Raw genomic sequence first — 27,401 nt, 5'->3', positions numbered from 1 at the left:
CAGGGGGAGAAGCAGAGGAAGGGGGAGAAGCAGGCCCCCCGCTGAGCAGGGAGCCTGATACGGGGCTCAATCCCAGGACCCTGGGATCATGACCAGAGCCAAAGGCAGACGCTTAACCATCTGAGCTACCCAGGTGCCCCTAAAAACCAGTCTTGATAAGATGGGTCTCAATTATAAAACATTCTGTAAAACAGGGGCTCTGATCTGTGTTCCAGTGTTCTAAATCACATTATCCTTTTGCTTTTACTAATTAATCTCCCTTTCCAGAAACATTGCCAATCCTGATTAAGTACATGTGCCTTCATGGCATAGGAATCTTAACCATGAGCTCTTGGTAAACTTGCTTTCCCATTTTCTTGGATGACAGCTCAAGTACTCCCATCTCTCCCCCATATTTTTAAATCTCTATCCCCCATTCTCTTTCCTGTCAAGAGACCTCATCTACTACTTAAGAAAATGTAAACACCAGGAAGGATAATTTCACCTTTTCCATACCAAATCTATAAACTCAAGTGTATCCATACCTATTTTTTGTCTCTACTTTTCTCTTCCACTCCATCAAACTGGAAACAGTGCCTCTGCTCTTATCAGAGGTTACTTCCTCTACTTATGCAATGGATTCATCATCACCTCTCACCTTCTCAACAGGTTCTTCCTCTTTTCCAGATCATTCCCACAAGCATAAAAACATACTCAAATATGGCCTATTAAAAAAACCATCTCTCACTAAACTTCCCATAACTCTTCATCTACTGCCCCATTTATCTTTTGACTAGCCTACCAAAATCTTGGGAGAGATGTGTGTATCACTTCTCTCCACTTCATATTCTGTTCACTCAGACTATTCCAGTCTGACTACTGTTCCCTCTGCTTCACTGAAACCCTTCTTGCAAAAGTTACCAATGGTTTCTGTATTGCCAAACTGCATGGACAATTCTCTGTTCTCTTACGCAAACTCTCAGAAGTATTCACCAGAGTGGGCTGCTCTTTACTTTTTGGAACACTTCCCCCTCTTGGCATTTGTGACATCACATTCTCAGGAGGCATCCCGGGCCCTCTTTTTATCTGTTTCATTCTCTTCCCTTTGAAGTCACCTAACCAGGTAGCTTTAAATACTGTTATATGTTGAATTTTCTAAAATGGACACCTTCATCCCTTCCCTCTTTAGTGAATTTTAGATTTATGAATACAGTGATACAATTTATGTCCTCACTAATGAGATGCTTACTAGACATTTTATGTGTAAAATATTAAAACTGAACCTCTTAATAATCCCCCACTAGTTATTTTCCCAGGCCTTGTTCCATCTCAGTAAAGTGTCTACATTCTACTCAGTAGTTCAAGCCAGTAATCTAGGGGTTATCCTTAATCTCTCCTTTTCTCTCATCTTCTGAATCTAACCACTGACCAGTCTTATTGGTTCCAGCTCAGAACTGTCCACCTCTCTGCATCTCCATGGATATTATGCAAGGCACATTATTTCAACCTAACTTGTAGGGACAAGTTTTCATCCTAAAACACCTTCACTCCATTCCCTCTAATTTAGTGAAAAGCATCTTTTGCAAATGTAGATCAGATTATTTTATCACTCTCCTTTAAACCTTTCACTGTCCTCCATTGCTCCTATAATAACAGCCAAACTCCCACAGGGTTCAGCTCCCAGAGATTTGGCTACTGCCTGCTTTTCTCATTTTCTCTTATATTCTTCTTGCCCTAGCATGAAACTCCATCCATGTGGCCTTCGATTTTTCTTAAATATGCCATGCTCATTCCCACTTCGGTGTCTTTTGTACATGTACTTTCCTCTACTTAGAATGCCAGTTGTCACCCAATTCCCCATCCCATTCTTCAGTGTAAGATGCCTTCTTATCTTCCATATGTCAACTCGCAGAGCCCTTTACTGACCATTGTCTGATATGGCACTACGTACCCTCGTGATGTCCTCTATAATGCCTTCCTAACAATAATCTTGACCTGGAAAGATTCCTAATAATGCTTTTTTAAAAACTTGTTATGATTATTTTCCCTCCCTAAAATGTAAGCTTCAGGAAGGCAGGGACTTTTTCTGTTTTATCACTTTTGAGTTAGAATAGTTATGGGTACATAGTACAAGAAATACTGGTTGAATGTTCAATAGAAAAGACTCTAAGTCCATGTCTTAAACTCTTTTGTATGTCATTTGGTGTCTACCTCACAGTACATGCTCACTTTCCTTATTAATTGACTGACTGACATTGTTTGAATCTCCCACTAGACTGTATATCATAAAATGTAGGATGTAGTTCAAACACTACATAGCATTTGGCTTTTACATGTGAACTCTTCCAATAATGTTTTAAAATATGAGTTATAAAAAATGGAGCACTGGGGCACCTGGGTGGTGCAGTCGGTTGAGTGTCCACCTCTTGGTTCCAGCTCAGGGCAGATCTCAGGGTCATGAGATGGAGCCCTGAGGTGGGCTCCATGCTCAACACAGAATCGGCTTGAGATTCTCTCTACCTCTCCCTCTGGCCCTCCCACTTGTGCTCCCTCTCTCTCTAAAATAAGTAAACAAATCTTTTAAAAAATGGAGCACAAAAATGGTGTAATTTAAGTGAAAAATTGGCAAAAGTTACTCTAATTTTAAAAAAAGTTTCGTTTGATATGTATTTCTGGTAATATTGCATGATGTTTCACAATATAAAATAACCATCAATTCTCTTTTTTCAGAGGAAAAAGAAACCTTATTCTCTCTTGCTTGACTAAAAACCAAGCACAGTAAAACACTGAAGGGCTTTCTAATCATCAAAGAAAGATTAAGTCATGCCCAGTGTCCTTTTAGTGTTAATATCTTTCAGCCTGACACTTTGAAAAATCCTAGTATCTTTTAATAAAGAATAAAATGATTTGGGGGTCATCTTTATTCCACTGAAATAGAATGTCACCACATATTTTCCCAAAACATCCCTGGTTTTAGATTAAGGATATTTAAACTATGAAGACAATTTGGCATTTAAAAAATAAGGTATAAAGTTATTTTTCCCCTTAAATTTACTTGACTGTCAAAAAAATTGCTTAGGAAGTTATTTCAAAAGTGCCAATTTTAGTTTTGCCTGTAATAGTTGTCAAGATGCTAAGTGAAAGAAACCAGAATATAACTTGAATTTTCTTGAGCCAAAAGTGGTGTTAGTTTACACATACAGATACATTAGTGGTACACCTGGCTTGAAAGTGGCAGTAGCATGGATCTCTTCCCATCACGCATTCTCTACCTTCCTGTGTCTGCTTTATTTTTCCCGAGTGCAACTAGCTTTGGGTGGAGGTGGCAGGGTGGCTCAGGTGAGGGGTCAGTCCATGGTCACCAGTTGCTCTGAACACCATTCCAGTTTAGGAACCAATGAGAGAAAAAATCATTTACCTTCCCAGCTCCAGTGCAGGACTTTGGTGAGAGCAGAATAGCTGATCACAGTGATTAGCCCTGTTGGAGATACTTTGTCAGTTTTGGGGGCAAGAATGTAGAGTCTGTTACAGATGAGGAAAGAACAGGCTAGTGCTTGGCTGCTCGGAGCACACAAATAAAACCTACCTCTGCCTATTAACATAATGTTTCTTTCCCACGTGTGGTCACCCCTCTTCAATGACAGCCCACCCAAAATCATTCTCAGTCACTGCATTCCAAGGCATTTGGTTGCACCAGCACTCTTGATGTTCAGGACAATTCTCTAGGTAATATTTATTTCTCTCCGTCAAGCCCAAATGTGGCTTCTCATGATCCTCAGGACTTGTAGGGCAAATGATGACTTTAACCAACCCTGGCACAATCAATATGTATTTCAAGCAATAACAGCTTTATCAAAATTAAAATGGCCATTTGGTAAAGTGGAACCAGGTTAGACACTAGTTGAGAGCGTATATCATATCCTGTTGTCAGTGCTAGTAAATATTACCTCCCTGGCAGTGGATTTCTTTGATCAGCCTATCTGCCTAGCTGGGTCCTGCCCACTAGAAGGATCTTCCCTGTTGTCCCCCATGCAGCCAAAGAGGGGCACTGGAGAGGAGAATGTTGTGCTGATTTGGCACCCACTTCATATTTGTATGGGAATGTGAACTTGGGGATTACTTTGTCATAATTGGAGGCATGTTTGGTTTTTGTTTTTGTTTTTTGTCTTATCTTGATTTAAGTAATAAAACTCCCTAAAAACCTTGGTCTATTGTTTGTCACTTTAACCATAGAAGAACTGGTATCTAAAGCTAAAATCATTTTTTTCATTTTGAATCTTTGGATCTAACCTTGCCTTTAATGTTTTAGCAACAAGCCTAGGGGCTCCACCCATTTCCTAAATCTTCGTATTTACGGTTTTTTAGTTTTGGGGTTTTTTTGTTTTAAGATTTTTATTTATTTGACAGAGAGAGAGAGAGAGCACAAGCAGAGGGGAGCAGCAGCGGGAGAAGGAGAGGGAGAAATAGGCTCCCCACTGAGCAAGGAGCCCGATGTGAGACTTGATTCCAGGACCCTGGGATCTTGACCTGAGCTGAAGGCAGATGCTTAACTCACTGAGCCATCCAGGTGCCTGTATTAACTGTTTTGTTTTTAAAATTTGTTTGTTTTGTTTTTACTTGACCTTGAAGCCACTGAGAACAATAGGAATCTGTCCCACCTGCCCCCAGTTGATTTTCCTCTCAATTGGAGTCCCTTATTTTTTCATGCAAGGGATATTCACCAGGAGGTATTAGTTTGGTCCTAGAAGATCTGGTGTACCCTGTGGTATTCCTCAGTGGTCCGTTTCAAACTGGGGAGCGGGGCAGGATATCCCTGAGATCTCAGATGATGTGGAAAGGGCAGAAAGATTATCTCTTAGCTGAAGGTTCATAATTTATCCTGGTGACCATTTTTTAGTTTGCAAATGGGCAAGCATGGAATTTGACTCCCCCCCCCCTTCTTTTAGCCACTAGAGAAAAGGCCATGGATCATTATTACATTTGTCTCCAAATTCTTAAAAGCTGCATCCTCACTGGACACAAATGTTGAATCCTGAACTCGTCCCCAAATAATTAGGCATTCTCAAGTGTCCTCCTTTGTTCATCATTTACTTTCTCCCCTTTGTTCCTCTCTCTAAAGAGGAGTCTATCTGAACCTGGCTTCTTATTTCTCATCATTGTCCCACCTTTGTCTGACTAATGTTCTGAGATTTCTCTCAGTCCCTCAGATGCAGACTCTCAAGTCTTTTGATTCGTCTTTCTCAATTGCTCCTTTTAGGACATAAGTCCTGTGTATTTTAACATCTGACCCTTTTTCCGTCACCAGACCAACACCCGCATTAGCCCTGCTCACTCTTTACTTTGACTCATAGTAATTATTTGCCAACAGTTTTCATCAATTGTTTTTTTCCCTTCTCTGACTCATGATATTCATTTCTGCTTACTTTTAAAAGGATGAGCTGATAAAGCAACTCCCCTAAATCTTTGGTGACCTCGTTCACTTATTCACTCAGTCTTATTGTGTGCCAAACACCATGCTGGTTATTGTAGATAAAATGCTGAATGATGCAGAGCAGTCCCAGCTCCCATGGAGATGATAATCTCTCAGGAGAGAAAAAATTAACTCAACGTTACAGACAGGCTTGTTGTCTTCATGGTTTTCAGAACTCTCTCCAATATGGTCACAACTTATTTTCTGTTTCTCTCAATGTCGAAAGCATTCATCCGACTTTTGCAACATATCTTTGTTTTGTTTTCTAGACATATATAAAAAAAGCTGCAGTGGTAAGAGCATAAGGACTTTGAGTGGACTCTTCCACTAGAATCTGTGACTTTAGGCTTGGCACAAACTCTTTGCGTCTCAATCTCAGTCTTTAAATGTTAATGATAAAAAGTTACTGATGTGTATTGAATACTTATTTTGGGCCAGCAAAATCTAGTGGTTAAAAGCACAGACTCCCGGTCAAACTGCCTAGGTCTGAGTCCTGCCTCTGCTTCTTATTAGCTATGTGACTTTTACATCTCAGTGCCTCAGCACCTTCATCTGTAAAATGGGAAGAATAATGTTGGGAATGATTAAGTGAGTGAAGTAAAAACCATTAAAACAGTACCTAGCACATCATGAGGGCTATATAAGTTTTTAGCAATTTCTGTTACCACTTTTCTGGGTAGGTAGTACAATTATCCATATTTAACCAATGAAGAAACTAAATGATTTGCCTACACAGTAAGTGACAGAGTCAGGGTTCTAATCTGGACATTCCGGCTTCAGAGCAGGTAGTAGTAACTACTACTCTGTATAGCCTCTATTATAGGCTTACTGTAAGACTATAGTTAAATAATCAACATTTAACAAAGTTTAAAACTATAATGCACTATGAATATGTAAGGTATTATTATCCTTGTTGTAATAAGATATGACTGAAGAAGACACTAATTTATTTCTTTTCCATATCCTTAAACTTTCAGCTATACCAGTAATTATATTAATGAAGATTTCCATGTCATTGTATAATTTAGACAACCCTTTCACATACACAAATTTATGTGATTCCCACTATCACTTTCTGAGGTTGGCAAAGTCAGTATCATTATCTCCATTTTAAAAATGAGAATGCTTAGGATCAGAGAAGTTAAGTAACTTACATAAGAATTCAAAGGTAGTAAATGAGAAAGTCTCTAACCTAAGTCTGAAGCCCTGAATCTCATCCTTTGCCTCACCATAATACACTGCTGTTTTTAAATAATTTGTCTTTCAACAGATCAAAAACTAATTTTTATGATATGCTTTACCATTATAAACATATATGTGTAAATATTAATATACCCTTGTGTGCAAAACGCCCTTGTGTACAACCATTTGAACTGACATTCTTTCCTTTTTTTCCTTTTGAAGATTGTGATTGCTAGCATCATGTGCAGTTATAGCAAAAATGACTGGATGGAACTTTCCAAAATGGCTGAGGTAATGATTTCTTTAGTATATATTTATTTTATTTCTTCTCTTCCATTTTTATTAGTTTTAAATAAAAAGCTGCCATGAAAAATAGCCCAGTAGAAGTAAAATTGAATGGAAAATGGTAACTTAAAACATTTCTATTATAATTTGTTTACCCTGTGTTTTCATTAAAATGATGGAAATGTAAATATAAAAGGAATCTATTCTATAAAAGTGGTCCCTTGGATTTCACACACTACCTAAAAATCCTTTATTCTTTGAATCCATATACTCTTTATTTGCATATTAAGCAAATTGTATATTATGATGGATGCCATGATAAAATTTAATTCTACCTTTGAGAGTGTAACAGGATCTTACCTTGCCTTTAGGCAAACTAGTTTGACAGCGAGAAGAAATTTTGAATATAAAACTCTTGAATATTTAAAATATAAAAGGTTCATTTAATACTATTCTAGTTTGAATACAGACATGCATAAAATGGTAAGACAGAATGCTCCTGAATGGAACACTAGTCAGCAGGTTTTCTACAATATAAATTGAATCTTGCACAAATGCAAACAACTAACCATGTGCCTCAAATTTGTATTTCAGATAGAAAAATACATACCTAAAATTGTACATTTATATCCATCATGCTGTCATGAAAAATATTCTAGACAGCTTTAGCTGAGGTTTTTTGAAAACCGCTCAGAAATGTAGAAGACTACATCTAACAATACTTATATACTAATGACTCTACATTATAAAATACTATGAAACCTTCTATGGTGTTCAAAAATTGTACATTTTATTTGGATATCTTAATACTGTGAGGGGGAAAAATGACTTCTGGGACTTAAGGGGGTGAAATTAAACATGATCAGTAATTGGCTTCATGATCTTTGATGCTGAGGCCACTTTATACATGAATTTACCTAATTGACCATGAAATTTTCTACAGAACCTGTGCTTGGCATGAGCTTTGCCAATTCTAAGCTGACTATGATGAATGGCTTTATCATGCTGCTTGCCTCTGTCTTTCTGTAGAATAAGATACTTTAAATATTTTCTTCAGTGATGAGCATCAACTTTTAAATAAGCAAATTTTACTTTCAAAACCTTTAATTAGGAACATACTAACCAACTTAAAGGTGCTTTTTACATTTCTCACATTCTATATCTAGTTTCTTTAATTTCAGTTTTATTTAATATCATTTTCTAAGTATGCATAGCAAAAAAAAAAAAAAGAAAAAGAACAACAAAAACAAAAGAAAGGAGGAGAAAAAGAAGGAAAAAAATTTTAAAAAGGAGAAGTTATGCTTTCCTTTCAGTCAAACCAGTCTGGAGAATCTTTCCACAGGAAAGCAATCTACATATCAAGAAGGTCAATCTATAGATAGTGTCAGTTAAAAAAAAATCTTCCCTATAATCTTAAAATATGAACTGTCCCAGGGCGTATCACCTGAAGAAGCTCTCCCCAGGCCTCCACATCCCCTGGAGGGCAACATTAGGTAGCATGATTCCTCATAGCTCCTCTGGTAGGAACCCCATAATGCTTTATAGAATCAGTAGTTGGTTTTGTCTTTATGAATGCATGCTTCAAAACAGATTAAAACAGACTTTTTTTTTTTTTACATTGGAAGAGCCCACATTAAAACAAACCCACAAAAACAAAAAAGTATTTGAGCCAAAGTTACTGTACCACTTACAATGTACATTTCTTTGGGGGTGGTGATAATGGGCGGTAAGAAATCAAAGATATCACAGCAGCTGTTCTAGCACCAGTTTTAAGTTCAACAAATGACTTAATGTGGTGATGAATATACTTGAAATTCATGAAGTTCCTCTCCTTATAGTAGATTAATTTTTGAATTACACAATAGGGAACTGAGGAAGTCTGTTATGAGCTCTTTACTATTAGATCTGAAAACAGAAACGACACATGTGTTACAGCAGGACAGATCCAAATCCGTACCAGAACCTGAAAAAGTAAAGACGGAGAAACTCTGTGTCAGAACGAAAGTTTGTGCAAGGAACGATCATTATTATTTGTTTATTTGTTTCACCAGAGGCTACCACTCTATTTTCCTATTCTAAATAAACATTTAAGACCATGTAGGTGGTTAAAAAAAGATAGAACCTAGGTACATTCTTAAAATATGGTAAATTCAACTGAATGCTATTTTTTAATATATATCCAGTGTATCTTCTTTATCATGTGCATATTTTTTAGAAAGTTTTGTGTTCTTCTAGAAATAGAACCATACTGAACCAAGCGTTCCTTTTCACTCTAACCCAAGAATGACCACACTTTTAATGTCATCTTTTATGTATTCTTCAACTTGGTTTGAATTTGTTGTTTTTTGAACACCAGGAAAAAGAAGTGACCTCTGGAAAAGTTTTCACAGCTTGGTGTCAAATCAGTAGCATTGTTAGGGTCTGCTCAGGTTTTCAGTATCTGATCACAGGCTTTCCTCCTTTTCTGGGTCACAGATGACCTATTCCAATTCCATGCAAAGGAAGATCTGTGAAGTACCTACTGTGTGCACGGTCTCTTGCCAGCCAAAACAAAGGTGAATAAAACATAGCCTCAGCTGTATCAGAAAGACACCATTCAGAAAGATCAGAAAGACACCAAACTGAACCATACTGAAAACTCACAATATCAGGTCTTACATAGATCTTGATCTCATTTTAATAGATCTTGAATCCATTTCTTTCTCAATGTGCATTAGCTTAGAAAACAGAGCTCACGTCAAAGTTCACGTGAAGATGCTTGACTGAAGGCTACAACCCCAGAGCAGTATGAGTGGGGAGAAAAGGGAAATGGGATAGGAAGAAGGGAAAGCAGAGCCTGTGTGGTGCATGGCAGAGCTGGCTCCCACTTCCCAAGGAAATGGAGCTGATGGCTCAGTCACACGGGACAGAGAACGCCACGTGAAATCGTCCTGCCTCCCAACAGCTTAGAGGAGAAGAAGGGTGAGAGATGTACCTACTACTTCCTTTCTGTCTACTTGCTTGGACTGGTCAAATTTCATACCCCAGGGCTTTCCTTTCCTCCGCCCTTCTGTGGGATTGTGTATCCTGCCCCTTTCGAGCCGCCGCTAAGGAAGTCACATGCCACACCATGTTGTGAAATGTTTCTTGTGTGGTGTTTCTTGTGAGATGTTGTGAGATCTAAACTCAGAACTGGAGGGAAAAGTCCGAGCCCCCTGGTCGGGCCTGGCTGGGCACTGGCATTCTTGGAGATGCCGCTGGGACGGGCACGGACAGCTGAGGCAAAGCGCCGCTTTCGTGCCGAGGGAGCTGTGAGAGCTGGCCATGCCGGGAGTTGTGAGAAGGGCAATAGGGCCTGTGGTCCCTTTTTAAGCGAGTGGCAAAAGCTTGAGTGGCAAGTAAGGCCATCAGATTCAAAGCAGCGTATAAATTGTGTGGCTCCATAGGCATCTCTGCCACCCCAATCCCAGTTTATCTGAGATAGCGCCACTCATCTTCTTGCCCTCAATCCATCCAAAATCTTCCCACTATCTTTCTCAAGATGCAAACTCCTTGACTTGACCTGGACGTGCTACATAATCTGGCCCCTGCCTGTCTCCCCAGTGTTATCCTCAGTTTGTTGTCCACGTTCCACACCCACTGGCCTTCTTTTACTCCTCTGACATGCTTCCAGCTGAGAGCCTTTGCTCTTCCCTTGGCCTGGAATATTCTTTCTTGCTCACAGAATGTTCTCTCTTTCTCAACTCTAAGTGCCCTGACCAGGAGGTTAAACCCTCTGTCTTGCTCCTTCTAAGCTCCTGTCCTCAGAAGCCAACTTACCATTAAAACTAATGAAACATAAGCTTCAGGCCCCTTACTTGCCCAAGTCAATTCCAAGCCCCTGTACCTAAATTTCGTATTTGTAATTTTAATTAATTTTTTTCTTAAAAAAGGTTCCCCAATTTGTTTAAGCTTTAGGCTCCCCAGAATCTAGGTGTACCTCTGCCTGTGCTTTTCCTTTGTGGCATTTAATTAAGTAATCAGCAATGGTGTCATTAGCTCTTTAACGTCTGTCCTGCTTATTACAATGCAGACTCCTTGGGGGTACAGACTCCTGACTGGTTTACTGCTTAATCTCCAAATCCAAGCACAGGGCTTTGCTTACCAGTGGGTATCTGTCAAATATTTATTGAAGTAAAATAGGGGTACAGAGCTGGTGTAGTGACATGTGACAAACAAAAAGGAAGCAATTACAGAATAAATGAGAAGAGTGGCACTTTATTTGGCACTAATGAACTTGAGGTAATTGACATACAAAGTAGAAGGTTTTAAGTCAAGGATCTGATGAGGGATTGCCAAAGGTCTGACCGTGATTGGTAGGATGACACAAGGAAGGTCCAGGGGAAAGACAGGTATCAAAACCAAGTGACCACACTATTCCTAGCAGAGGGTCCAAACAAACCACTTAAAAGCCAGGTTCTTACCATTTTTTAATGTGAATCTGGGCTAGCAGCGTGTTGTGAAATTAAGTTGATGTTAGAGTGAGGAGATCTCAAGTACGCTGACGTAGAAAGCAGATAGGTGTATTACAGAAATGTATAGTAGCAGGTGGGTATAAGTCCCTGCAGAGTGACAGTTAGCAGGACGGAATGCGATCAGGAAAGGTGGACGCGTCCTTGAGGACAAGAGATAGTCACTGACTTAGTGTCCAGTGAGGCCCAAGCCCATTCAGGGTTAACCTTTGCCAAATCCAATTCAGAGTGGTTTAAGATCCCGAACTTGTGTCTCCAGTTTGGGATAGTTGAGGCTAGATGACAGTGTTACTATGTAGAGAGTCAACATTGGACATTTTATATTCTTTTAACAGACGAAAGTAAGAGAAAATTCAAGAAGTGTACCTTTTGTGTCCCACCAAGGGAACACCCTCCTGACCCTCTGGGGCTCTGATGCTTTTTGCCAGCTCCCACCTCCCATGGAAGCCTTCCTTCCCACTTGGGCTCTGATATACTACAGCAGCTCCCCCCCCAAATCGACATCCATCTTATTGTTCTCGGGCTCTGATACCCCACGCTGGGCTCTCGAGGCTCCTCCTATATCCTCTTGGTCAGCTACCTTGCTCTCCCACCCAATGACTTTAAAATTATTGATCAGGAAGGAAGGGAAAAGTAAGAAAGGGAGAAGAGGAGAACTTTGTATCTGATTTCGTTGTATATACTGTACAAAGGTTTGTGGTTTTGCTACCTTAGTTTTTCTGAGAGTTTTTATAAAGTGATTCAGAATTTTAGAAACTACACTGCTACCACTATTCTGATCATTACTTAGTATTGTTTTTTTTTCCCCTTTTCTTTCCCCCTCACCTGCTGAAGTATAAATAGTTACTTTAAATCCTTTTATAGAAGACTGGGGAAGGACAGGTTGGAGATTCTAACTGGATGGCTGGATGGACAGACAGAGAAACTGATAGACAATAATTGCTTATACTTGCATAATATTTACTATAGTCCAATGGCACTGTTCTAAGTCATTCACTTTTATTAAGCTTATAACTTAAAAAAGCAACCTATGAGTTACTTCGATGGTTTTCTGCTTTTTGGAGACAAGGAAACTGAAGCGAAGGAGAGTCAAATAATATGCCCAAGACCACACATGTAGTAGGTAGTAAAAGTGGGATTCAAACCCATGAAATCTGCCTCCAGAGTTGCGGCTATTAACATAGACATTCTCCTTCGTATAAATAAATGGGTGATAAGTAGATAATGTATGAAATTAGAAACAGCAGATTTTCTATGTCATGGCCTTCACTAGAGTACTTTATTGTGTAATCATTTAGGTGAGGTAGAATAAACTCTGGGCTAAGTGAGTAAACTAAAAAGCTGTGACTAACAGGAGTCAGAATGCATGCCCAGTTTCAGTTAATTTAACATTTCATGCTAATTCAGCAATTAAGGCTTTTTGAATGCATATAGTTGCTTGGAAATGGAATTAACTGCCTTTTAAGGTGGTATACATCCTGTGATGAGAATATTCAAGCAGAGGCCAAATGAATGTTTTCTGTCTCTTGGTGTCACCTTAAGCAGGATTATCTCAGTTTTGAGATAATCAAAGGCCTTTTCAGATGTGTTTGGTGGGTCGATGTTTGTAGATATACATAATACTGGGGAAATCTTTATTAATTAGTCTCTGAAAAGCCTTTAATGGGGATAGGTGGTTTTAAAAGATTTTAATTTTACTTCAAGTTTAGAAGCTTTAAGGATGTCAAATGTTACAACTTCTTAACACACTGTACCAACTCCAGCCTTGGAATTAGTGATTGCTAATAAGTTTTGATAGTAAGAACACAGGCTCTGGACTCAAAATGCTTGGTTTCAAAACCCTACTCTCACTTACAAGATGTGAGATATTAAGCAAGTCCCTTGAACTCTTTGTAACCTCTATTTTATCATTTGTAAAATGGGAATAATGATATATCCCACTGCAAAGAGCTTACTAGTAAAGTATCTGGCGTATTGTAAGCACTCAATGTTAGTTATTATCATCTACTATCACAGCTAATTGTAAGCTTCCACTTACATTTTAAGAAAGATGAAGATGTATAATGTAAATATGTATACAGATGCCACCTAAAGTTTATCTAATCCAAAATGTTGTTGAACTGATTTACTATTAATTGCTGCATTTCAGCTAAATAAAGAAGTCCAAAGGAAATATTTGAAATAACTAAGACTAAAAAAAAGGGCAATACTGTATATAATTGCAATGTACAGTCTTTTAATTAAGCTGGTAATTCCCACATGATACGGTTTTTAGATAGGTCCTATTATGTACGGTTTATACTTGAGTAGTTGAACACAAAGAAGATTAACTGACTTCCTAAAGCATCCCCCATTCCTTAGCAGATCTGGGATTAGAACCCAGAATTTAGGCTGTGCTTTGTTCATGCTTACCACCCAATCAGCAGGGGAAAAAAAGTAGCATGATTCATGGTAATGTTCAGATAATATGAAGCATTTTAAAACTGAATTAGGGAATCAAAAGCCATAATGAAACCGTATTAGAAAAAAGGCTGGATGATGAAATGAGCTCTCACAAATGTGCAAAAGAAAAAGCAGACTCACTAATGAATAAGATGGGTAGGAAAGTCGACTGAGATATAGCTAACTAGAATTCTTCAGTTTGTTGAGGTCCCACTTAAAATTTATAAAGCAGGAAAAAAGAGGCTAAAATTTTGAACAATCAGGAAAAACAGTGAGCCCTTGAAGACAGAAACAGCTGTTGGCCTAAAGAAAGGTCTGTTATACACTTAGAAAGCAGTGAACTCTATTTTTAAGCCTTTGCGTGATGTGACAGACATGTTTAATGTTACGGAAATGGACTCAAGCCTCTAGTTGACCTTACTAAAAAGAAATTGTGGCATTGGAGAAATTCTAGAAGTTAGGTAAAATAATATACAAACTTGAATCGTGTATAGTTTATCCCCCATCCCTCCGGTTATCATATTAAACTATTAAAAAAGTGTTTTGCTTGTTCTTAAGAGTTTTTCACAGAAGACTGGTCAAGAATTCTATGATTCTTCACATAGTCTAAGAATACTTCGAGTTAACTATTGTGTTCATTTTTGCAGGACCCATTTGTATATTAATGAATTAATGAGCTAAATTAGAAGGAATCCTATTTAATTATTATAGACAAAATTATTTGCACTTCATGTTTCTTATCATGGACTTATTTTCAATGCAACACAATTGATTCTTAGTTAAAAAACATTTTAAATTTTGCTTGTATGCATTCCAGGTAGCCTACTACATTTTTCTTTGCACTACGACTTCCAGTACCAATTATCCAGAATTAGTAAGATTTGTATCTATAAAAATAGAAGCTGTGTAGGGAAAACTAAATGTGACGTCAAACAGATCTGGATTAAAATCTGTGCTGTGTCACTTAACATACCAGGTTTGTCACGAACTCCCCTGTGCTTCGGTTTCCTTGTCTGCAGAATCGGCGTCCTACTAATCCAAGGACTATGAGAATCAGAGATAACAAATACACAGCACATAGAGCAGTGAGTGTCCTCTTACAAGCACCAAAGGAATACTTGCCGTTGTATCGTTGTTACAGATAACTCTCATTTGAGAGTCAGAATACACCTCACAAGTTAGCTATCAGGCAGAAAATGGAAGAGTTTAAATTTGACAAATGTGACCTCTGCTGAATTACCAATGGTGAAAGCGTATCGAGACGCAAATAAAGCTTTGCCTTTTCTTGCATTTTCCTTCCATATTGTCAAGGCTTCTGGAGCAGATGCCCTGGAGTTAAATTTATCGTGTCCACATGGCATGGGAGAAAGAGGAATGGGCCTGGCCTGCGGGCAGGTAAGGACCTCAACCGCTACCATCACGTATTTCTGGGGGGACAAGAACAGGCCCCTGTATGGATGGTAACTCTACCTTAGGCAAGGAGATGTGTGGATCAGGTGACTGGCTTGAGACTTCCAGGTCTGCATTGTTTAAATATTTAGTGCTTAAAAAGTGGAAAATGAGGGAAACTGAAATTACAGCAACTGTTTAGTTTTATTGAGGAAAATATCACATTATGTGCTTGACAGGAAGTAATATCATAACAAATAGTTTTTAAAAGCACTGAAGCAGAATTAGCCGATTTCAAATGCAATGTTCTTTATTCATTCCTGATGCTGATCCAGTTTCCCTGGAGCAATATACTGTACAAAATGCATTGTTCGTAGTGATTTTGTAGTAAATGGGGCACAGCACAAATTGCATTTTACATTTTTTAGCATATGATCATTATTCCCTAACTGTGTTTTGGGAGTTGCAAAAAGACTTTGATGCTATTTTTATTTTGGTATATAATGAATGGAACCTTCATGCTAAAATACTTTCAAAACCTAATGAATAAAATGTGGAAATATATGTTAATATGTAGAAAATACTGCATCTTTATGTAACTAGATACAGTGTTGTATGTTAAGGAGCAATGTAAAAGCTTCATGCTAAAAAGGTGAGTGTTTTGCATCTAATTTGGCATTTAGGCCCAGAGGGAAATGGTGTGAATTAAATAATATGAAATGTTGTCATTTATGACAAATTTTCTAGTCCTGGAAATTCTACTTTTGTCTTTACGTCTGGCACAGGGCCTTGTACATAGTAGGTGCTCAATTCTTTTTTTTTTTTTTCTTTTTTCCAAATCCTTGGATTATTTGAATTAAACTCAGAGGGCAGAGGCCCTTCATTTGGAAGGGCAAAAATTTCTGCTTATTCAAATGAACATAGGTTCCTATTTTCATATTAGCATTCAGGGAGGATTTTAAAGTACCTTGTAAATATTTAATTAACATTCAGAATAGATTTGTGACTTAGGAAGAAACCATTCTCATGTAGCAGCAGGAGGGGAGGGCCTAGTCAAATATTTTTCAAGTATATCCTGTGTTCCACTCACAACAGGTTACCCAGAAGATCAGTCAGTGTGGTGACAGAACCAAGCCTCAGAAATACTCAATAGAGGGAAAATATCATTATATTAGATCCTGACTTCTGTGAGGCAAGGCTTGGGTGACCGTGTGTCAACATGTGTACCTTGACTTAAATGAGGAAGGCTTCTAACGGGACAGCTGGAACAGGGCCTGAGGTAGTCACTGTTCTCTCTTTATAACCCTTGCACAGTGTCTGAAACTTAGACCCAAGATATTTTTTAGCTACACGGATAAAAACAGCTATGGAAACATTTAAATCTATTGACTGTTTTAAAGAAGGATACATTTTAATATATATTTCTTGCCACTGAAATGATGTTGCCCAAACTTGAGCTTATTTTTTAGAGTGGGCTTTGGCTCCATGAACACATCTCAACTTATCACTGTTAAGTGTCTTAGGGGCATCCTCTCTGGAGAGTTATTTAGCTACATAAATTTTTGCACAACCTTTGGCTGAATGAGGATACCAAGCATTAAAATTTTGCAGTAGAGTTAGTATTAAGATTTCTAAAACTCTTGGAAAACATATGTTCCAAAAACCATGATACCTTAGGCTGAAGGAAACTTGGGAACATTGCCATTTCACTTGTTAGTTATAATCTCTAAAACTAAAACCAGTTCTTATCAGCCACATTTAGAAATTTTCTTTTGGGGGCACCTGGGTGGCTTAGTCGTTGGGCATCTGCCTTCAGCTAGCGTCATGATTCTGGGGTCTTGGGATCGAACCCCGCATCAGGCTCCCTGCTCCGCAGGGAGGCCTGCTTCTCCCTCTCCCACTCCCCCTGCTTGTGTTCCCTCTCTCACTGTCTCTCTCTCTCTGTCAAAAAATAAAAAAAAGCTTAAAAAAAAAAGAAATTTTCTTTTGAATTATATTCTCTTTTAAATCATAGAATTGGAAAATAAAACAAATTTAATCATTTTTGCTCCAACATATTTTAAATGGTGGCTCTGCCTCAGGACACAGGAATGTTCGATATCTTAAATGGAGGGAAGGAAGAATATTAGTGCATTAAAAAAAAACTTTACTGTAAATCTGACTCTTTAGAGTGGGCACAGGTATGTCTGGTGCTTATTCATCTTTTCCTTCTTTTTTTTTTTTCTTTATCTACCTCCTGTTCCCATTGCCTCTTCCTTTCTCTTTGAGGTTCGTATTCTTGAACACTTGTAAGCTGGTGGGATGGGAAGTTTGTACTCAGTGTTGGGGGACCGAGAAGCCATTCCAATTCCTCTTCCCCATTGCAGTGCGATCCTGCATTCCATCTCTTGGAAACTCAGTGTATGCCAGGCGCAGAGCTGTGTGTATTGCCAGAGGCTGATAAGTGTTTGCTTCATGAATGAAACAAACTGACATTAGCTCCATGCCTAGAATATTTATCTATTGGAAACGCTCTCTTGTACTTTTTCCACTTCTGGTGTTTCCAGAAATCATCATAATTTTAGCCCCTTAAGAAGAGGCAGAGTATCACAGTATAGTATAATTTCCTCTCTAAACATGTTTTTTCCTCCATTATGTCATATATTTTCTCACCAATATTTCACAAGGGAAAAATACTGCCTTTGTATCTAAGTGATTTTATATTAACCACATATGTATATATTTAAATATATACTTATATATTTAAACTCTTTATAAATGTTCCCATAAGTGACCAAATATTGTGAAACTTTTGAACAGAGAAGGCTATAACCTCTACTCCACAATATATAGAAATCATTTACTTATGGAATTTGTAGAAATAAAGAAAATCTCAAGCTGACCGTGGGAATTTGCATTTATATTTCCTGCAAAGTGAAACGGAAAACCCCCCCATAACTTTGATGCTCAAGTGAAAGTGAAAATATGCTCTAGCTTTAGTTGTGTACACTCTAAAGAGTCAGAAGTATATTATTACAACATGAAAAAAAATTTAGTTTTCTTGTCCTCACAATAACCCTCTGAATAGGTTGAGTTTTTATCCCATTGTACAACAAGGGCAACAATAAAATAAAAACCAAACCAAACTAAAACAACAACAAAAAAATGAAGCCTCCATGCTTCCCAGGTCACAAATCTGGTCAGCAGTTGCCAAGGCCTGAGCTTTAATTAGCATGTAAGTCTGAATATAGATAGATAAGTCACTGAGAACAGTTCTTAATAAATTGGTATTCCAGTGTAAGCATTAAATATATATTATTATGAACTGAAAGCGCAGTACAGGACTAAGTTATCTCTAAAGTCTTTTGTAGGTCTAAATTCCCATTTCTCAAAATACATAAAAACACAAGCAAGGGGCGCCTGGGTGGCTTAGTTTCTTGGGCGTCTGCCTTCACCTCAGGTCATGATCCCCAGGGTCCTGGGATCCAGCCCTGCATCGGGCTCCCTGTTCAGCGGGGAGCCTCCTTCTCCCTCTTCCACTCCCCCTGCTTGTGCTCTCTCTCTTTCTCTCTCTCTGTCAAAAAAATAAAAAAAAAAAAATCCTTAAACACGCACACACACGCACACACACACATGCAAACCTGAATCTACTTTGTAGATGTTGCGTCTCTCTGGAATAAGGGAGCCTCCCTGATGTCTTAACATTCAGATTTAAAGTTGTCTACGTGCAGTCTATGTAAGCCAGTTTCCTGTGCTGGCATATTACTTTATAAATATAATTATAATCAATTCTATAAAATTCAGATAAAATGGCACCTCTTTGAGGTCTTCTCCTTTTCCTAAATGTGAAGTGTTCTGACGGCATTGGGTGAATACCCCTCTTTTGTCTTTGAATAATTATATTGACTATTTTTAATTCCATCCTGCAGAACCTTTTAAAGTAAATTCAGACAAAAGCTGAAGAAACTCAACTTTCTGTTGTGTTTATTTTGTTTCCGAAATTATTACCAACATTTGAAAAATAGGTAGATTTGACAGAAACATCCTGTTTCTTACTTCTCTTGAACTATGGGAAGACATGGCCACAGGTGGCCTGCTTTGCCATCCAGCAGTGAGGAACTAGAGCTTTCTTGCTTTCCTGTAACACTCTCTGTGGTTCATGTAAAGAGCAGCAAACGTTTGACCAAGGGTAAGTGCTTTTTCCCAAACATGGATTTGATCAGTATGTGCCTCCCCAATTCAACCTTTAAATATCCAAACCAACCCTTGCCAGAATTTTTGCTTCCTTTCTAGGTTCCTGACATCTAAGGGTCTGTAAGCTGCCTTCTTTAGCCAGCAGTACCTTTAATTCTTAGACCCTCCATCACCTTGCCCCCTTCCTTTTTTTTATCTTCCACAAGGCACAGAGGAAGAGCAAGAAGCAGCATGCTCCTCAGGACTTCTCAGTACTAGCCGTATAGTCCTCTTGAAATGGTTTTTTCCCCCTGCTGTCAGAAAACGCCAAGTTTTAAAGCTTTTTCTTATTTTTCACACAAGTTGTTTACTTTTTTGCCTTGTGTCAATGATGTGACATAGTAAAGTACAGACTTCTAGAACTGAGGGTAACCTGAAAGATTTTCCAGTTTGACCCCCTTATTTACAGGAAAGGAATCAGGGACTGGGAAGATACCTAATTTGCCTTTGCCTGAGGAGACCAACTAGCAAGCTCCATAGCCTTTGGTGCTCTTGTCACTGACTCACATCTGGTGCTCTGTTGACTATTTCCTCCAGTCATTTGGGTGTATCTAAATGTCTAGTTAAACTAAATAAGCCAGTTCAGTGCCCTGGGAACTCCTGAATCCATACCTTTCTGCAAACTATTATTTGCTCTGCCTGGAATTCATATCTTTTCAACTGAAATTATCCAAATAGAAATCACCTGTCTAACTCTATTTTAAATGACATCTAATCTATTAACTGAGTATGTCTTATCAGTCAACCAAACTTTCCATGAGAAAGAAAAAAGAATATACTGTATGTGAACAGGTTTAAAGGTGGAAACTAGAAGCATACTCTCGTTGGACTCTCTGGTGACCTAGAGATTGAATCGCTGTCAATGAATTTGAATTTCTTCACCTGACAATTCTAAGAGGCTACAAAGATGTTATTTCCCTGGCCCTTACAGGATTCCCATTTTTTGGTAGTTTGGATGCCTTCCTTGTTTGTAGGTGTGATTGCTAAAGAGTGCACACCTATTTCAGTAAGGAGGCCTTTGGATGGAAAATTCCAAAATGACAGTGTAATCGGAGGGAAGGCTACTCTAGCTTCACGGTTAAGGCAATGTCCTGAAGAAAGATAGTGGGGCCACTATTACTACCTGATGCACCTTGCTATCTCACAGCCCCTCCATTTAGTCACGCACATCCTCTGCATAGAATTTCTAAACACTGAAATGTTTAACTCAAACAGTCTTAACATTAATTTTATCATCAGGAAATAGATATGCAGTCCTGCTTTCATGGTGATTTAGCTAAGTAAGAGCAAACAGATTTCAAAGTGGTAAATCTTAAGATGTTTACTGATCTTAAATAATTATTGACTTAAATTAAGATCACCCAAACAATGCTTTGATATTTCCCTCATGATCTGTTCTGTGTCCAATTTAATTTACACAAACTCTGTATGCCTATTAAAAAAGGAGAGAGAAAGGCTTTGTTTCTGTTACAACATGCCAACATTTTTCATAAAACATTAACCACAGATTATTACTCTTACCCTTGCCAGAGAGCAGACGTCTGTCACCGGGAAGAGAAGCCAAAACTAAGTGTGAGGACCACATTGCCCCAGATGTGCTAGCATTTCCCTTGGGAAATAAAACCTTCCTCCAGCAGCTGGGTTAACAGACCCCCTATCTCATATGCAATACAGGGTCCAGTGAGCGATGACCACAATCTGCCTGGATCAGGTCCCCATCAGATGTTTGTGGAGGGGACAATATAAAGATACGGGTTTTAAAGCCAACACGACTGACAAGTCATAGTACTACCTATATTTCCCAGAGGAATGAAATTCAGGAACTCAGGAGGACGAGACACCCCAAAGGCTAGAGAAAAGAATACGGGAGCCCCATCAGTGGTAAAATACAACTAAAGCCACAGTGACCTCCTTGGCCTCTTTCTGGGGGGCCTAAGAGGAGGATCACTGCTTAGTTAGATTTACTTTTTTTTTTTTAAAGATTTTATTTATTTATTTGAGAGAGAGAGAATGAGAGAGAGAGAGAGAGAGAGCACATGAGAGGGGGGAGGGTCAGAGGGAGAAGCAGACTCCCTGCTGAGCAGGGAGCCCGATGCGGGACTCGATCCAGGGACTCCAGGATCATGACCTGAGCCAAAGGCAGTCGCTTAACCAACTGAGCCACCCAGGCGCCCAGATTTACTTTTTGATACTGGTCTGGTACATGCCCATCAGCTGTCCTCTGCTTAAGGTTCTTGATTCCTCTCACTCCTTTTAACTCTAGCCCCTATAAAATACATGTGTGACAAAGTGCCACATTGTCCTTAAAGTGATGTTTAATCTTGCTCTAATTAGCTTGGGCGAATGTAACTTTGGGCTAGGGAGTTGGAACTAAGGTCTATCAGTTGAATGGATAAATACGGGATAGGCTAGGTTGACTTCAAGGCTGGGTCGGCTTCAGTGGATTGAGTCCCTGAAACATCACATTCACAGGTTTGGAAATCATTATGTCATGAAGTAACATCATTTCATGGAGAGCTATGAGAAATAACTGCAGGATATAAGCTTCTGCAGAAGTGACTGAAATCTGATATTATCCATATACATTTAACTTATCCTGTTCTCTTTCATTTTCCTTGTGGCATTATAATTTTAGAAGTGCTTTAAAATAAGTTATCAACTTGTTTATGAGAAAAAGTGTCTCTGATCAAAAAGAAATATTTGCTTTATACTGTATTATGTTGCCCAACTTTTATTTGAGTTTAATTCTCAACCATTTGCATAGACATGGGTGCTGGCATAAGTAGATAACTACAGGAGTTCTGTAAGAGGCATTTATATAACTGTCAATATTTTGCCAGAAGCTGATTCTGAGTTTTTCAGTTTTAGTTATTAATGTTGGTTAATGATATAAAATGATTGCTTCCTCTCAAAAATTTTAAATTTTTAGCAGACAACAATGCCTTTTAAATCTAACTGAAGTATCAGTTGTAGGTCAGGGAGTATCATTGTTTATGTCTATGACAACAATCATGTGGCAGTTAAAAAACTTACATGCAGTATAGATAGTGGATCACTGGTGAATGGTTGCAGGAAAAACATCCTGTGTATTTTTTTTACACATTGGTGTGGCTTTTATTGTACTCATCACTTGTTATATTCCCAAAATCTAGCAGCAACAGCATCTTATAATTTTTTTTTAATCACCCTCAGATGATCACATCATAGTGACTTTGAGAAGCATAGCAGAGTTTTCTCTGTGCCTCCTGACTTATAGCATAAAGATAAACTGAAAATGTCTTTGGCCCAAAGAGAGAGACACAGGAGTCGGGTCGGGAGAGGCTATGATCTTAATCAGTGGTATCACGCAGAGTTTGCCTAGCATAATGTCACACCAAAATAACAGGCATTAGCAGTGCAGAGTAGAAACAGAGTTGGAAACCAGAATTACCGGCAATGAAATGAAGGGTCTAGTCATGGATCCAACTAGTCTAGAATATTTGGAAAAACTGGCAAACAAGACTGAGTCATTTATTAAAAGCCACAAAAGACTCAGGAGTAAAGGACACTGCCTATTAGGCTAAAAAAAGCAAGATTGGACCAAAACCTAGTAAGCACTCAGGACCTAAGAGATTCAGAGGCAGCCGAGTTTACAATAAGGCAAGAGAAAGGATAATGAGTAAGACAAATCAAAGGAAGGCATAAGAGCCACCACTTTCAAGAAGACCTTAAAATTAAGGCAACTTGTGCCTCAGAGATAAAGTTTTTATACATTTCCCACTGGGGTAGAAGCAGCCTTTTAGACTGCAATCAGTTTAAGGCTTCCAGCTGGGAGAAGGTGAGCAATGTCAGGAAGGAAGCATGTGGACTTGCCTGACTACGAAAGGAAATATTGCTTCCCCCCACACAGAAAAAGTAACTCAAGGGAAGTAGATTTATTAAAATCATGACGTTTTTACAGCCCAGGAATACTGATTCAAGATGGAAGACCCTATGGCTTTTGTGAACTATCATTTAGCAGCCCCATTCCCAGAGAACTATCATGACCCCCTCAGATGCACATGAGGTGGTGCTTACTGATAATAACAGATTTTATACAAACATGAAGTCTGTCTTGATTACATTGCAGAAATCTTAATGACAGTCGTGTTTTATAGCTAACTTTGTTTTTGTTCTTTCACCAAAAAATCACTTCATTAAGTAGCATTATGATTAATAAATCTATGCTGTACAAAAAAGCTTTGTTTAAGGAGATGCCAATTTAAAGCATGAGTATCAATTTTAGACACTTTGAGATGTTCTGAATGTCTTTCTTTCCTCATGTTATTTGCTATTTATGTTTTCTAGTTGGAGTGTTTTCTCTCCCTACTTGTTGTTACTGGGTGTATTCAGTTTTAAAAGTCTTCATAGATCAAGTTGCAAAATCAGTTATACCTAATGCATGTTAGTGACTCATTGGAGAGTAGCATACAGATTTTTTCTCTTATTTGTGAAACTTTTGGCTGTCTATCAAATGGAGGGAGATCTCTATTGCCAGTTTTTGTTTATCAATGTTTTTTTTCTTGACAACACCAGAAATCATATGGCAACATAGTAGGCATGTCATTCCTGTTTATCCTATAACCGTGTTTTGCCGAATGTGGGAGAACTTGGTACGTGAAGGAAAAATTGAATCCCTTCAATTCTAGTGTCTGTTCTCTATTCCTCTGTCCCATGTTCACTCTTGATTCTCCTTCTACATTCTATCACCTCAGTCTCAAACTTTTAGAGAACAGCCTTTCTATTTAGGAGATATAGGTTATAGAGACCCCATAGTATTCATTGCACTCCCAATCTCAAATACTTCTTCTCTACTTTTATTCATTTAACAAATATTTAGGATATCTACTCTGTACCAAGAATTGTGTGAAAAGCTGAGAGTATAATAATGAGCAAAACCAGACATGTTTTCTGTTCTCAGGGATCTTTCCATTTAGTAGGGTAGACATATATTGGACAAATAACCCCACAAACAATAAAGTATAACTGGCATAGTAACCATGAAGTAGTGGTCCATGATACTTGAAAAGCATGTAATGTGAAGTTTCTGGACTACTTGGAAGGGTCAAGGAAGGATTATATAAGGAAGTGATGTTAGAGCTGTTACCTGAAATATTGAGAGGATTTTTAACTAAGTGAAGTGATTGGGGTGGGTTAGAGCATTCCAGGCAGTGGAAACAGCATGAGCAAAAGCCCTGTGGTTGAAACAAGGCATGTTGAAGGGCAAAAGAAGAATAGGGTGCTTAGAGCACACACATGTGGCACAAGATGGTGTTGGAGAGGAAAAAGTGGAGAGGAAAAAACAGACTGTATAAGAGCCCGTAAGTCACACCTTGTTAAGCCTTTTGATCTTGTCCCAACAGCAACGGAAAGTTTAAAAGGTTTGTCGTGTGTGTGTGTGTGTGTGTATGCACGTACGTGTGTGCACAAGCCTGTGCATGTGTTTGGTGGGTGGCATGGTGACAATGGTGGGGTGATATGATTGTGTTTTCATTTTGAGAGAAGAGAATTAGAAGAGCATGAGAATGGACCTGAGAAGGCTGTCTGGAATAACCTTGCAGTTGTTCATGTAAAATATAATGGTGCTATGGGGAGCACTGTGAATTGTGTAAGACTGTTGAATCACAGACCTGTACCTCTGAAACAAATAATACATTATATGTTTAAAAAAAAAAAAAAGATAGCAGGAAGGGAAAAATGAAGTGGGGGAAATCAGAGGGGGAGATGAACCATGAGTGACTATGGACTCTGAGAAACAAGCTGAGGGGAGGGGGTAGGGGGAATGGGTTAGCCTGGTGATGGGTATTAAAGAGGGCACGGACTGCATGGAGCACTGGGTGTTATACGCAAACAGTGAATCATGGAACACTACATCAAAAACTAATGATGTAATGTATGATGATTAACATAACATAATAAAATAAAAAATATATATAATGGTGGTTTACAGCTTAGATTAGGGAAGTGATTGTAGAGAAAGAGAAATGGATATGCCAGAGATAAGGAATATATCCAGCAGCATTTGAGGATGGGTTGGATATGGGTTTTGAGGGAAAAACAAATGGGAAGATGGTTCTTCGTTTTCTGTGGTGTGCAGATGGAGGAATTCTGGTATTATAAACTAAGACAGCTGTATTAGCTGATGTAACTGATGGTATGAGGTTGAAGTTGACTTTGTGATTGTCTGGATCTGGAAAAGCAGATGATGTCCTCAGCATTCTCACTCTCTCTTACTTTCTCTTCTTTGTTCCATGGTGTAGTGGATGACTCATTCTTCCCCATGACAGATAAGCATTTTTAATCCATCTAATGACCTAGCCTCAGATAAATCTGTGGTTCCTCATCCCAGTTCCCAGGGGATCTCCACCTTTCTACCCCTAGACCATTTACTGATATCTGTGATTCTGGTATTTTCTGTATACTCTCTCTAATCCCCACTACTAAGCTTTTAGCAAAAACTTTCTTTTAAATGAATCCATCCTTATTTTAAACAATTAAAACACTTACCCATAAAGCATTTTGAATATTAAACATATCACGCTCTCATAGAGATGACGGATATAGGATAAAGTGAAATACAGTTTTTCCAATATCCAGTAAATAAGGAATTATATTTTTGAGATGGCAACAATGCAAGGGTAGTTACTATGATATAGATATCTCCCAAGAGAATAAATTCATAAAAGATTATAAAAATTGAGTTTGTTCACTTAGCGTGCCTTGTATTCTAAGACTTGTGCTAGCTCTTTCCACACATGGGATCACACCCACTCCTCAATCAACTTTGAGGGGGAAGATAAAACATTCTCCATATTTACAGACAAAGGACCTGAGGCTGGAGTGACTTGCTCCACATTGAATCCCCAGGGATTAATGTTACTATGGTACATGGTAGGTTCCATAAATAATTTTTGGACAGATTAATGAAGGTTTAAATGAATGAATAATCAGATTAAGTCTTCATACAAAATGTGCTGTTTGTGTGTGTGTGTGTGTGTCTGCATGTGCCATTGACAGTGAGAAGATCCTGAGCAGAGTGGTTTATGAATATGACTCAGTATAGCAGTTCTTGGTTTTTTTTAAGACTTATATTTCAAGTCATTTTGCTTCCCTCTAAAACCAATCTCAATACATTGTTCTGATTTTTTTGTCATCTTTCCACCTCAACCATGTTAGGTGTCATGTGTCTGATTTCTCCAGTTTGTGTCTTGAATCCATTCTAAATATGTTTATCCAGAGGTACATACTACTTATATATACATATTATTCATAATTCCCTGTGCCTTGGACAGGAGTCTATCTCCTTTTCAAATATTCTATCTTTGGAACTCAATAATCTTTTGCTGTTGTGTTAAGAATGAGCATTTTTTACATGTTACCATAGGAGTTCAGAGGATGAAAGAGATCAATATGGCTGACTCTATTCCTTTTGCAAACTCGCTCTCCTATGGAAACAAGGCCACTCTCCATGGATGAAAGGAGAGAAAGAAAATAAGCTGCCTCAGCCTGGCCTCCAGGAAATTAAGGACTTCATTTTCACCTGTTTCCATGCCCACTGCCTAATGGCATCTAGATAGTTTTGGATTACAAATGCTCCCTGAATGTCGCCTCATACGTTATTTGAGAGCAGAGATGATACCTGCCATGCTGCTTGGCAGGCTCTGTCTGATATAAGGTCTAACTCCTGTAATCCTCACCACAACTCTATGATGTATTTACTATTATTGTGCCCATTTTACAGATGGAAGAACCCAGAGACAGAAGGTGTAAGTAACGTGGCAGGGTCGCACAGTAAGTAAATGACTGCCTCAGGATTCAAATCCTGGCCTGTGGCTCAAGAGTCTGTGCTCCTAACCTTGGGCACCACTGCCTCTCCAGAAGGAAAATTCCTGGCTTTACTAAGCACAGAAATTATTGATACATATCTTAATGAT

At 38.5% G+C, this 27,401-nt stretch overlaps 1 protein-coding gene across 1 annotated transcript in view; it reads left to right on the top strand.

The window, feature by feature from the left end:
* Window positions 1-27,401, top strand: part of DPYD (dihydropyrimidine dehydrogenase) — a 741,385-nt gene that overhangs the window by 458,975 nt on the left and 255,009 nt on the right. Inside the window, exons 13-14 of the mRNA XM_081817099.1 lie at window positions 6,854-6,922; window positions 15,160-15,243. Coding sequence (XP_081673225.1) covers window positions 6,854-6,922; window positions 15,160-15,243 — 153 coding nt within the window. The remainder of the gene's footprint in view (window positions 1-6,853; window positions 6,923-15,159; window positions 15,244-27,401) is intronic.

This window comes from Leptonychotes weddellii, chromosome 4, assembly GCF_054177405.1.
Source record: "Leptonychotes weddellii isolate Sample4059 chromosome 4, ASM5417740v2, whole genome shotgun sequence".
Classification (NCBI taxonomy): domain Eukaryota; kingdom Metazoa; phylum Chordata; class Mammalia; order Carnivora; family Phocidae; genus Leptonychotes; species Leptonychotes weddellii.
This window is presented reverse-complemented; position numbering and strand designations above follow the sequence as displayed.